At 35.7% G+C, this 13,452-nt stretch overlaps 1 protein-coding gene across 1 annotated transcript; it reads right to left on the bottom strand.

The window, feature by feature from the left end:
- Positions 1-101: 101 nt before the first annotated feature.
- Positions 102-6,838, bottom strand: LOC106663076 (rutC family protein UK114). The gene is made up of 5 exons (XM_014387636.2): positions 6,729-6,838; positions 2,685-2,845; positions 2,557-2,625; positions 2,436-2,491; positions 102-287 (listed from the first exon to the last, which is right to left on the bottom strand). Exons 1-5 carry the CDS (start codon positions 6,791-6,793, stop codon positions 231-233), a joined length of 408 nt encoding a protein of 135 aa, XP_014243122.1. The 5' UTR covers positions 6,794-6,838; the 3' UTR covers positions 102-230.
- Between the last annotated feature and the right edge of the window lie 6,614 nt (positions 6,839-13,452).

Here is a 13,452-nt window from a genome sequence, read left to right as displayed (position 1 = left end):
GAAATCACGACGTGTGGAATGTATTAAGTGCCTTTTTTTAAAAAAGTACGACAATTTTTATTTTGGTTCAAACATTTTACTGAAAAGTACACTACAGGAAATATATTTTTTATAACTTTTATTTTTCATAAACATGTTCAAAAAAGGCAAATTGTAATTAAACTTAATGATTAAGTATTGACTCAATAGTTAAAAATTAAAATTATACACCTTTTTCGAAGAAATACGGGTTACTTGGTTTCCAAACGCCCAGATATAGCTACAACCTCGATTTCCACTTTTGCCCCCTGAAATGAAAGAATAATTTTGAATAACAGTCAACACTTCGCAAAACAACAAGGTAAGAAAAAATTAATCAATCATAACAAATTCCTCTCAGGGAGATTATACATTTTTTGGATAGTTTTGATACACCATACCTTCGTAAAACTACAATATAAAGGAAAAAAACATGTATAATTACCTATTAGATTTCATTTATCGAAACAGAGGTTATACAGAATATTACAGTTTTGATAATATATGTATAGATATTTTTTATACCTCTACCAGGGGAGGTTATAAAAATATCGATTTACATATCGATAGAAATAAACCAGGAAGGTTATAACCTAATAATAAATATGGATAATTTAGATAAATCGAGTACAGATGCATATTTTACTCAGAAATATACAAAAGTCATTTATTTTCTGTTAAAAATCGATGCTGAACCGCAGTTGAGATGATAATAAAACAAAGATCCTATAGGTTCTCATTAACGATATACATTTAGTGACATATTTATATCGATAGTTTTTTAAATACGAAGAATCGATACATTCTTTTACCAAATAGGTTATAATTTATATATATAATTTATTTATTTACAATGTATGGTAAGAAATATGGTTATATGAGATATGAGATTTCGTTCACCGAAACAGAGGTTATACAGAATATGACAGTTTTGATAATATGCGTATAGATATTTATACCTCTACCAGGGGAGGTTATACAAAGATCGATTTACATAGCGATAGAAATAAACCACGAAGGTTATAACCTAATGATAAATATGGATAATTTAGATAAATCGAGTATAGATACATATTTTACTCAGAAATATACAAAAGTCATTTATTTTCTGTTATCAAAAATCGATGCTGAACCGCAGTTGAGATGATAATAATAAAACATAGATTCTATGGGTTCTCATTAACGATATAAATTTAGTGACATATTTATACCGATAGTTTTTTAAATACGAAGAATCGATACATTCTTTTACCAAATACCAGGGGAGGTTATAAAAAAGATGATTTATTATCCTTTACCAAATAGGCTATAATTAATATCAATGTCAATGTACAGAATAATAACCCAGTAAAGATGAAAATAATTAAGTATCGATTAAATTGGTTCATATTTGTCGTTAATAATTAGCTAAATATTTTTCAAATATAAATGATCGGAATATATGGATGTTATACGAAATATCGATTGGTTAATATACTGAGTATCGATAGACACTAGTAGAGGTAATGGTCGAACATGAGTTCAGATTAGTTGGAAACATCGGTATTTTGGTTTTGGCATAATGATTATCGTTGCAAATCTCCATTGATGGTGTTGATGATGGATACTAAAAAGTGTGGCCGGCTTATTGTACTCTCCTTGTTCTTTAGTTGAGTGCAATGATTCATCATTCTCCTAAAAAGTGGTAGGTCATTAACTATCGTTGCTACGATTTCTTTCTCCGGGTTTTGTATCCCAGGTTATGCCTCCATTGAATTGGGCATTTGAAGATTGTTTCTTCGTCCTTTGCATAACCTTAATATGGGGTTGTGGTGACTACCTGCAGTTTCCACGGTACGCACTAGGTGTGTACTACCATTTCTGGAATACATAAGCAGGGGGGGTTCAGACTCGTCTCCTCGACGAGGTTTCAACATTCACTAATACAACAAGGGAGTCTCGATGCATCAGCCTCGTTCTCACCTTCTCACAGCCGACCTGCTGATCTCGGCTACCTGCTACCCGAGTCCTTTCTTCCACTGCCGAGTCTACCGACTCACGATGTTTGACCACGGCCCCGGACGTCAGCCAACGCTCTCTCGGTCACGGCTTTACATAACGACTCACCAACACTCCTAGTTAGTAAAGGGTCATCATTCAATAAACCCATGTGGTGCAGATGTTTTATCAGTTGCCGTATCAGTTCGTGCTTTGAGTTTAGCCCTCTTTGACTCGAACAGCAAATTTGCTGTGCCTCGCACGTCTAGAGTTTATCCACTTCTCCCATTGCCGTTTTTGAATCGTAGGATTTCAGACACATCTCTATTAGTGTAGGTTAAATTTGTCGACATAAGGATGTAACATTTATTAGTAACATCGATATTTTTTACATACATGAAGTATGTGTAGTGTGCAAAAAAATCCTAAAAACCACTCACCATAGGAAGTTTGGCTACTTGGAAGCACGACCTGGCAGGGAAAGGCTCGGCAAAGTCTAGACAACCAAAATACAAAAAGTGATCATTTCACGGGCGAAACTTTTTAATAAATAATACTTACATTTCTTGTAGACTTCATTGACCGTGGAAAAGTTGTTGAGGTCGTCAAGAAAAACTGTAGCCTTGACAACTGAAATTTTAGAACAAGGTTTTAGCGATATACCATCGTCCTTTTGAGCGTATATTTACCATTTCCCAAAGATGAATCCGCACATGATAGCACCTCTTTCAGGTTGTCCAAGGCTTTCTTCGCCTCCTCTGCCGGACCTCCGCTCACGAGCTGCATTGTCGTCGGCTCCACTCCAAGGCATCCGGAAACGTATACCGTATTTCCGACTTTCACAGCTTGACTGCAAATTTTTGAAAACGCATTACAAAGAGTTATCCGAAGGCAAACAGAAACATTTATCTATATTATCTATATTTTGGTCACCACCAGTGGTTAACAAGTTGTAGTGGCCACTTGTAGTTAATACACGTTACCGCTAGATGCCACAACCACTTATGGAATGTTCTCGCCCTCCGCTATGCAGCCAATCAGAGTAGAGCTCTTCCCTATATAAGGAGGGTCACTGCCTAGCTGGAATCAGACACGTCAACACTCACCCGACGAGATCTCACCAATCACTAGTGTAACCGACATCGGCAACAACGACAGCAGACTCGTCGGCATGACGAGGTCTCATTCATCACTGTTCAACGTCAGCAGACTCGTCAACCCGACGAGCTATCACTAATGGAACAACGTCGACGACAGCAAGGGTACTCACACCTTTAGCCTGATTCTCGCTTTATATATACAGCCGACTTGGCTATAAACGCCAAACGCTGCTCACGGCTAATTGCTGCACTCCAGGACTTCGGCCTCTGTGGAGTCAACCCCGGACCTCAGCCAACGGTTTACTCTGTCACACACTACAACCAACGGCGCCACTCGCATGGTCTCGGCCTTAAGGTGGCCATTCACGATCACTCCAAATGAAACCGCGCCAAGCCGTACAGCTCCATTTGGAGTGCCTGTAATTTGAGGAGGCATTCTCGACCGCTCCATAGCCAGTGGCTCCGAACGTCAACCAGTGAATTACCTTCTCAAAATGGATCCACGCCAGGTTTTCCCATTCATGTATGCGCCAAGCCGTCGTCGCGCGGTAGATATTTGAAGTGGCGCGATGGAATTTGGACCGGACGAATATTCGGCACAGCCGGGCACGCCAGTTCAGTTTGGCCAAAACTCCCAGTCACTAAAAAGTTATCTACCAGGTGTCACAACTGCTTCAACAATGGTCTTGCTGCAGTCGATGAGTAGGAGGTCTGTAGATAAACAAGGGCTACCTGCTTATTTTAGGTCTCAACTATCACTTATAGAGCAAGGCGTCTGCGCTGACTAAAGCAATATCGATACTCGCAGCATCATCTCTCGCACTCTGTGCAGCTGGCAGCCATGTCTGCTGAGAGTCTACCGACTCCGCAACATCGGTGCATGTATGCACTAAATCAACAAACAATGGAAAAATGTACTCCACTAGACTTTTTTAAAAACAAGTTTTTTGTTTGAAATAGGTAAAAGTGTTGTCGATGTTGTGCATTACAATTAGAACATTCTTTTCATTTAGTTTTAGATGGGTTGTTTGTTTTTTCTTCCTAGTCCTTCTTGGTCAGCATAGTGGAAGTTAACTTTTCAGCTTTCTTCCTGGCGTTCTGCTCTCTGTCATTTCTTTTTTCTAGTTTGTTCGATATTCAGAATTGAAATTATATTAAAACAGAGCAAAAATCCGATGCAGGATCATCAAACTGATGAAATGCACGAATGTACTAATTCAAAAACAAAGTTCACCAGGCTGAAAGCCCCAATTTATTAAAATTCCATAACAGTATAAGATCCTAAGTGAAAAATTAATTTTTGGTTCCTTAAAAGCCTTAAAATAAAATAGGCAGCATAAAAATAAAAGGTTGTGTATTTTATAAAAGTTCACACCATAAGTATGTAATCTACTCCTCCGTTATTAACTGGGCTTGGTTCTGGCTATGCCCTAGTTCAAAAAATAAGCTCATAAAAAAAACTTTAAACCAGAAAATTAAAAGAATTTCCCTGCTCCTTTTATTCATGCTTCCAGTAAAACCACATACTATTGACTACCTGTCAATTAAGCTTCCTATGTAAACATATGATAATACAATAATAAACAAACTGGAGCATGCGTACGGCACGTTTATCGATGAAATATGTGAACAGCTTTAAAATTTGGATATGTACTTTGTACACTAGTTTCCAACAGTTAGAGATAAAATGCTGCAAGACCATGGGTCGTCAAACCGTTTTCAGTTACGAAAAAACCAACTGGTCTATTTTCAAGTGAATAAGAACATTACTTCAAACTCCATTTTGAAATTTCATTTCGAGCCCGATAGTTACACCAATTTTCGGTTCCGTCTGGATAACAAAAATTTTCAACCGCTTCATTTGTCACGACGTAGCTATGCGAATCCGGATAGAGCCTCTATCTATGAAAAATTAAATCCAACCTATCCAAATCCTACAGACCAATCAGCCTAACATCCTTTTTATTAAAGACCCTTGAAAAGCTGATAGACAACTATATAAGAACGACAGCACTGGTAAACAAGCCTCTCCATTACTGTCAGCATGCATACAGAGCAGGAAGATCAACAGAAACTGCACTGTACCAACTAACCAGTGACCTAAAACACTGGAAACAAAAGAAATAGCAATCTGCGCGTTCCTCGATATTGAGGGAGCTTTCGACAATGCATCTCATGTATCAATGGAAGTCCCCTGGGGAAAAAACACGTAGACCAAACCACATCTAGATGGATTGGAGAACTTCTAAGAACTAGAGTAGCTGAAACAAATATAGGAATAAACACTATAGAAGTTCAAGGAGGGATATTATCACCTCTCTTATGGTGCCTAACAGTTGATGAACTGCTCGAAACCCTGAACCGCTCAGGAATAAAATGTCAGGGATATGCAGATGACATAGTCCTGACAGCCAGGGGAAAATTCGAGGAAACCCTCTGTGATATAATCCAAGAGGGACTGAAAATCACAGAAGAATGGTGTAAAAGTGCAGGCTTGGGGATCAACCCAAACAAAACAACTATAGTCACTTTTACACGGAAAAGAAAGCTAGATCACATGAAAGAAATCAAACTAAACAACACTGTGATAGAAATCAAAAATGAAGTCAAATATCTGGGCATCATACTAGATAAAACACTAACATTTAAGAAACATATCAGCTTCATCATCACAAAGACGACACGAGCTTTGATGGTGTGCAGAAGAATGGCAGGAAGAAACTGTTGAATGCTGTTGAAGGTACGTTTGTACTATGCAACATGTGGACGGACATTATCGTACATGAGAATAGGATTGTTGCTGATTTCATCGAGGATAGGCAACGCACGATGTTCCCAAATTTCATCCACAGAGTGGCCGTCGCTCCACGAACAAGAACCAACCCTGTTCGACTCCCCATTGATACACCCGCCCACGCCATCACTGAGCGACGTTGAAAAGGTTGGCTCTGGGAAAAATTACAGGCTTCGTACCTTTCATTTCGCCTTCTTTACTCTCTTTCACGCCCATCTGGACATCGTAGAGCAAATCTACACTCAACTATAAAAAATACAGCAGACTTGAGTCTATTGACTAAATTAGGGAACTGGGAAGGTACAATAAGCCAGAAGGCTGCAGTGCCAGGGGAATACAAGCCCCGCTTCCTAGCATCCCTTCCACCATACCATACCACAGCAGACCAATCGTCCAAAGACCAGTGGCTGTGTTCTCGAGGAAATGCGAGCCGTGCACCTGTGTTCTGGTCAATTTTGGTCTTTAGACGGGGCGAAAAGCCATCAGTCCATACTGATTTGATCTTCGAGCAGTGCGTTCAGAAATTTGGATACCTCCAACTTCCTGGAGCGATGAATCGCTTGAACAACAGTAAGGTGCCGGTTTCGCAAAATTCTCAAAGTCAAAAAAGGTCATCCTGTGGTTCTTTTACCCTTGGGCGGCCAGAAACGGGCCTTCTATGGTAAGACCCAGTTTCTCGAAAACGTATAAAAGCGTCTCGCAGAGTTTCGTATGGAACTCCGATGGCAATAGCCGCATACCAGATGGAACGTCCATCATCAATCCGTCACCACACCACGCGCAACATCCTAAGCACTAAGTAGCATTTTTAAGTTTAAAAATCAAATTATTAAATATACCTGTAAGGTCCGATAGGTTTCGGAGCTTTTGAAGAAGCGATAACAGTTCTGAACAGCGATGACATTTTATTTCGGTGAAAGACCGTGTGAGACTGGAGTTTTTTAAGGTTTAAAAGTCCTTATCAGTCCTTCCGACAATAAACATCTTATATAAACGTTTAAACCCGTTATTTGATTCATTATTAGGCAAGATTTGGGATATCAATAAGATAACTTTTTTATCACGAAATTTATAATTACATATATATTATAGGGCCGTTGCATGAGTTAAATAACATAATTAAATTTCCGATTTTAAAAATAGAGTCTGCAGGGCAGTTTTTATTCGTCAAACACAAATTTTTAATTTTTTTTCGTATCTGTAGCAGTAACTTTTGGATATTTGAAGTAGAAAAAAAAATCAGTAATATTTGCATTCCTGTTATAAATTTAACCTTACAAATTTGGGTCAGTTAAAGATTATAATAGAAAGAAGAAGAAGAAAGTGAGATAATTACACAGAAAATAGACTTTTTGTATTTGAACTTGCATGGCCTAAGGCCAGAAAAAGAATATTTGTATGTTATTGAAAACATTGATTTGATTAGTTTTTGATTAGTTATTTATCTGGTTTGTTCTCACCCTCTCAATCAAACTCTCTCTTTTTCTCACTCCCTCCATGAATTCTCCCTCTCTCTCTCTCACTCTCTCTCTCTCCCTCCCTCCCTCCCTCCCACCGCCCTCTCTTTCACTTTCTCTCTCCCTCCCTCCCCCTCTCACTCTCTCTCCCTCCCTTCCCCTCTCTTTCACTTTCTCTCTCCCTCCCTCCCCCTCTCACTCTCTCTCCCTCCCTTCCCCTCTCTTTCACTTTCTCTCTCCCTCCCTCCCCATCTCACTCACTCTCTCTTTCTCTCTATCTCTATCTATCTGCATCTATCAATCAATTTCTCTCTCTCTCTCTCTCTCTCTCTCTCTCTCTCTCTCTCTCTCTTTCTTACTTTCTTTCTCGCTCTCTCTCACTCACACACACTCTCTCTCTATAAAAAAAAATTATATATATATATATATATAACAAGTATGTACTATGTATACATAACATTATATAAAAATGGTAATAAAGAATTATTAATTACTGAATTTATTATATTAAGTGTAGTATTCAAGTTTGTTTTTTTGCTCACATTTTTAAGTTCTTTTCAGGATTTGCTCCTTAATAGATTTATTACAGTTTTTAATGAGGTGATGAAAATTCAGCATGAGATAACTTAACGAAGTTTTTAATATAATCATTATGTAAGTTATTGGTTGAAATGAAAAAGTTAGTGTTACGAGCGGGATTCGAACCCACGACCTTCGGCTCAATACGAAACTGCTCTAACCACTTGATCCTCGATCCACTCAGACATTAACTTCCCATCTCAACCTACCTTTCGAATTTCCCTCCTTTTTCCCACTTTTCAATGAATTTGCCGAGAATCGAATCCTCATTACACGACATTTGAAAAATAGAGGTGTGGCGTATCTAGCCGAACGTCGTGGGTTCGAATCCCGCTCGTGACACTGACTTTTTATCTCAACTAAAAACCTTAATTAAATAGTTTTTGAATGTTGTTTGCACAAAAAAAGCTTTTCGCGAATTTTTTATTAGAAGGAAAATTTATGACGATAAAATTTTAAAATACCCGCCAACCGGTAGGAGGCGTAACAGAAGAGGGAAGAGAGAAGAAAAAGAAGAAGAGCCAGATTGAATCGAGTTTTCGAAAGGGACAATTTAGACGCAAGCCGAAGATTAATAAAATAAAAACGAATATAAGAAGAAGCCAAAAAGAAAAAAGGAAGAGCCATCAATATTTGCCTCTAAAAAAAGTATTTTTGTTGTTTTGTTACGAGATAAAAAAGTCAGTGTCACGAGCGGGATTCGAACCCATGACCTTTGGCTCAATACGCCGCACCTCTAACCACTTGAGCTATTGTGACACCTATCACACTGTCACAATAGAGCTGCGACGTATTGAGCTGAAGGTCGTGGGTTCGAATCCCGCTCGTGAGACTCATTTTTCATCTCATCCAAAAACCTTAGATAAAAAGAATAATTAATTGGAATAATTAATATGGTCAGTTATGACCATTAAGCAAATAAGGATTAATTGGTGATGAAAATTTAACTTTATATGTCTGTAATTATCTTTAAAATTAAAAATTATTAAATTCACTAATTCTGGTGGTCCGCTTGACCAATTAATATCTTTCAATTAATTAAGGTTTTAATTGAGATAAAAAGTCAGTGTCACGAGCGGGATTCAAACCCACGACCTTCGGCTAGATAGCTCAAGTGGTAGAGCAGCAGCGTATCTAGCCGAAGGTCGTGGGTTCGAATCCCGCTCATGACACTGACTTTTTTATCTCAACTAAAAACCTTAATTAATTGAAAGATATTAATGTAATTATGTATATTGTTAATGGTGTTGCACTGTACATATGTAGATATTTTTGGCATGGATAAAGTATTGTAATTATGTAAAAATATGAGAGAAAACAAAATGTGCATCCCTTGTATATGCATGTATATAAGGCTAAAATACAATAAAATATTCTATTCTAATCTATAACATTGTTTGTAAATTTTATAATTATATAATTGCTTTCTTTATTGATTTATTACAGCTAAATGAATGTAAATTTTTATTTGGTTGTTATGAAAAAATCTCTGTCCCTTTACCTTTCTAAAACTATTCTCTCTCCCCCCCCCTCTCTCTCTCTCTCTCTCTCTCTCTCTCTCTCTCTCTCCTTATCTATCCATCTATCTATCTTATTATCTCTAACTCTGTCTATATCAAAACAAATATTTAATTGAGTCTAAAATTTCTTTCATTTTATAAATTCATTTTTTCACATCCTACATGTATTTGTACAATTTAAACAATGTTTACAAATCCCAGGCCCTGAAGCTGATCTCAATAAAGATTGAAACATTGGCACGATAAAGACCATTTTAATTTCAACCAATACTTTACAAAAAGTCAGCGTCACGAGCGGGATTCGAACCCACGACCTTCGGCTAAATACGCCACTGCTCTACCACTTGAGCTATCGTGACACTGACTTTTTCATTTGAACCAACACCTTACATAAAGATTAATTAATTAATATTAATATCTTAAATAATTATTTCTATCAGCCAGGCATTAATAATGCGGTCAATCAAGACAAAATTGATTCTTATAATAACCTTATTCCTTCTTTGACAGGCAAATTTGAATTAGCCTAAATAACAGATATAGAAATTACTTAAGCTTTCAATAACTTAAAATCAAATTCTGTTGGACCAGATGGCATTCCATTCTCATTCCAAAAAATAATAATTAATCTCTGAAATTTTATGTCACATCTATAGAGGTTCTACTTCTAGTTCAATTTACCCTGATATTTCAAAGAAAGCATACATTATACCTAATAAAAAATGCCCGGGTGACAAATGTGAATCTTACTGTACTATTAGCATTTTTTTGATTTTGGCTAAAAAAAATTTATAAAATTATGTGTAAACAAATGGATAAATTCTTAACCAATAATTTACCACTATTAAATTAATCAATAAGCTTTTAGACAATCACAGTACGCAAACAGCATTTATTGAACTCACAGATATAATTTTAGACAGACTTTGATTTTAAACATGCATTTAATAGTATAAATCATGAACTATTGTTGGCTATTTTAAAATTATTTAATTTTACTAATTGGTGTGCATACAAACATTTAAAAATGAATTTTCACCTTGGGAAACGATAAACCCTGGAGTTCCACAAAGAACAAATCTGTCAGCCATTTTGTATGTCAATAAAATCAACAGGTGCTATATCTAAATGTGATCATGGAATGTTCACCGATGATCTTAACATTTATGTAAGCTCAAAGTTAGAATGAATAAATAAAGTCAACCAGGATCTACTAACGCTAAAGAATGGGCATAAAATTATGTTTTAACGATTGATCCTAGTAAATGTAATCTAATGTAATAAAAATACACTCAAGATACTAGGTTTTTCAAAAGATCATAAACTCAATTGGATAAAAAAACTAGACTTGTTAGTAAAATCTGTTCACTTTTGTACTTCTCTAATAAAATCATATCAACTAGTAATGTATTTGTTTGAAAGAAAATTAAAAATAATTCATTCATAACACCTCATTTGCGATACAGTGCAGCTATAATGCCTGATTTGTGCGATACAAACAAATGTGATATATAAACAGCACAAAATGCATGTGTTAGATACATTTTAAGGCTAAAATATGATAAATTTAAAAGAATTAATATGTTAAGATACGATAAATGACAGAAAAATGACCATCTTATCAACAACGTTTAAAATTATACACTCTAAGCAACCTATTTTTTTTAACTATTTGTTACATATAAGGGAAAAATTAAAACATTAAATTTAAACTTTTTAAGTAAGTTTTGATTGAAATGAAAAAGTTAGTGTCACGAGCATGATTCGAATTTCATTTCAACCAAAACTTAACATAAACTTTACATTTCAATCTTCCTCCGAACTCTGCCTACCCTGGAATCCGCTCTGAATAGAATAATTTATCCTATTGCCATCCAAGCTTTAATTTATCCTCTTAAAATTCTTAGTTTGGAAGGCCAAATGTATGCAAAAATCACATTTTAAATTACATATAAAATTTATTTTTTTTGTTTTTGTTTTTTTAAAATTAGAAATCTGAATTTTTTTTCCATAATTTAAACATTTCCCATAGCCTTGTATGGCTAATAATAATAATGGAGTCAGACTAGCAACTGTCTCAGCATGAGTATAGGCTCATCCTTATTTTATTCTTCCATTCAAATATGATAAATAAACTAATTCTACATAACAATAATAAGAAACAAAACATAATAACACGTTTTTTTTATTGCAATTTTGGGCATTGCAGTTTATTACCCCGTAATTTGTATTTTCTTCCATTTCATTTTTCCGCTCCAGCAGTCTCAAAAATTTCTGAAAAAAAAAATCTTGCACGCACAACTTTCATTCAAACATTAGCAGGCAAACGTTGAATGGTATAACAATTTGGGAAAAGGCCTCTCATTATAAATTCCAATAAATTTGAGAAAACTGAAAAGAGCTCTTCGAAAGAAACACTGGGGACCCAGTAACTCCTGTAAATCACTTGAAGGGTTGATCCTTTGCCTAAAGGGTTGCAAAGTGGGACAGTCGACCAAAATATGTTTTACTGTCAGAATGATGCGTACTTCACTTCATATACATCGAGGACAAGTTGGAAGGTTGTTTAAAATTAAAAGCCTGTTATGGATCAGCCTGATGTGGCCTATTCGCAACCGAGAGAGAATCACAAGTTCTTTTCTCTCAAGTTCCTCAGTTGGCCATGGACAACTGGCTTAATTTCTTTCATACTATCTCTACAGACATTCCATCTTGCCGCCCACTTTCGTTTGATGTTTTTAACATAAACAACTATATCATCTGGGTGGAGAGGAAATTGATCTGTTCTTTGTGGATGGTTTCCAGCGTTCCTGTTGATCAGCTTTTTCATTTCCAGAAATGCCGACATGACTAGGAACCCAAACAAATACCACATGTTTGTTGAGTGTTCTGATTTCATAGAAATATTTGTGAATTTCTAAGATGTATGGGTCAACCGAGAAATTATTTCTGATTGCTTTGAGACCACTTTTTGAATCAGAGCAAATAATGGCATTAAAAATTCCTTGCGATTCCTTTATAATGCTCAATGATCTTCTGATTGCATGAAGTTCAGCTGTGAGATAGTTACTTAAAATTTTATATATACCATTTGTATTTTTGCGTACATTGTTTTTATTTTTTGTTATTGTAAAATGTCTTTTTATAGTGGATTTCAATCCGTAAATAAACAAATAAATAAAAAGATTATTCGAAAGAAGTAATTTGGTCAATAGACCACTAAATTTAATGGATTAAATTTAAAACAAAACAGTATATTTGATTCCAATTAATAGAACTAAAACATATTCCAACTCTTTCTTAATTACCAGAATAAAGATGTTTTATAATATTCCTAGTAATATTTCTTCTGGGAGCAGTTTTTGTACTATAAAAGAAAATATCTAAAAAATCTGATGGAAAATAACTGAAACCATTACAAATTCATGAAAATATAAATGATTATTATGTACATATTATATTATGTGTTTTTATATTCTCTAAATAACTGTCCAATTCATTAGATTTCGTGGTCCAATTGACCAAATAACATCTTTCAATTAATTATTCTTTTTATGTAAGGTCCTGGTTGAGATAAAAAAGTCAGTGTCACGAGCGGGATTCGAATTTCATTTCAACCAAAACATTCCATAAAAAGATTAATTAATTGAAAGAAGTGATTTGGTCAATTGACCGCTAAACATAATGGGATCATTTAAGACAAAACAATACATTTGAAAATTCCAATTCATAGAACTAAAACATATTCCAACTCTAGCCGCAGGTCATGGGTTCGAATCCCGCTTGTGACTTACTTTTTTATCTCAAACTCTACAAAAACTGCTCCCAGAAGAATTATTACTAGGAATATTCACTAGTTCCGTGGTCCACTTGACCAATTAATATATTACAATTAATTAATGTTTTCAGTTGAGATAAAAAAGTAAATGGCACGAGCTGGATTCGAACCCACCATCTTCGGCTTGATACGGATCGAGGTCATGATAGCTCAAGTGGTAGACCAGCGG

Source organism: Cimex lectularius, unplaced genomic scaffold (genome assembly GCF_000648675.2).
Source record: "Cimex lectularius strain Harlan isolate CLEC.00 unplaced genomic scaffold, Clec_2.1 scaffold265, whole genome shotgun sequence".
Classification (NCBI taxonomy): domain Eukaryota; kingdom Metazoa; phylum Arthropoda; class Insecta; order Hemiptera; family Cimicidae; genus Cimex; species Cimex lectularius.
The sequence above is the reverse complement of the archived record's forward strand: the minus strand, read 5'-3'. Positions and strand labels throughout refer to the sequence as shown.

What these genes read in the sequence shown, in the direction of transcription:
- LOC106663076 (XM_014387636.2), bottom strand. Translation starts at nt 6,793, where the DNA reads ATGTCATCGCTGTTCAGAACTGTTATCGCTTCTTCAAAAGCTCCGAAA. An exon ending in CAATGAAGTCTACAAGAAAT is followed by an intron (nt 2,492 to 2,556) that starts GTAAGTATTATT and finishes TTGGTTGTCTAG; the next exon opens with ACTTTGCCGAGCCTTTCCCT. An exon ending in AAGTAGCCAAACTTCCTATG is followed by an intron (nt 288 to 2,435) that starts GTGAGTGGTTTT and finishes CTTTCATTTCAG; the next exon opens with GGGGCAAAAGTGGAAATCGA.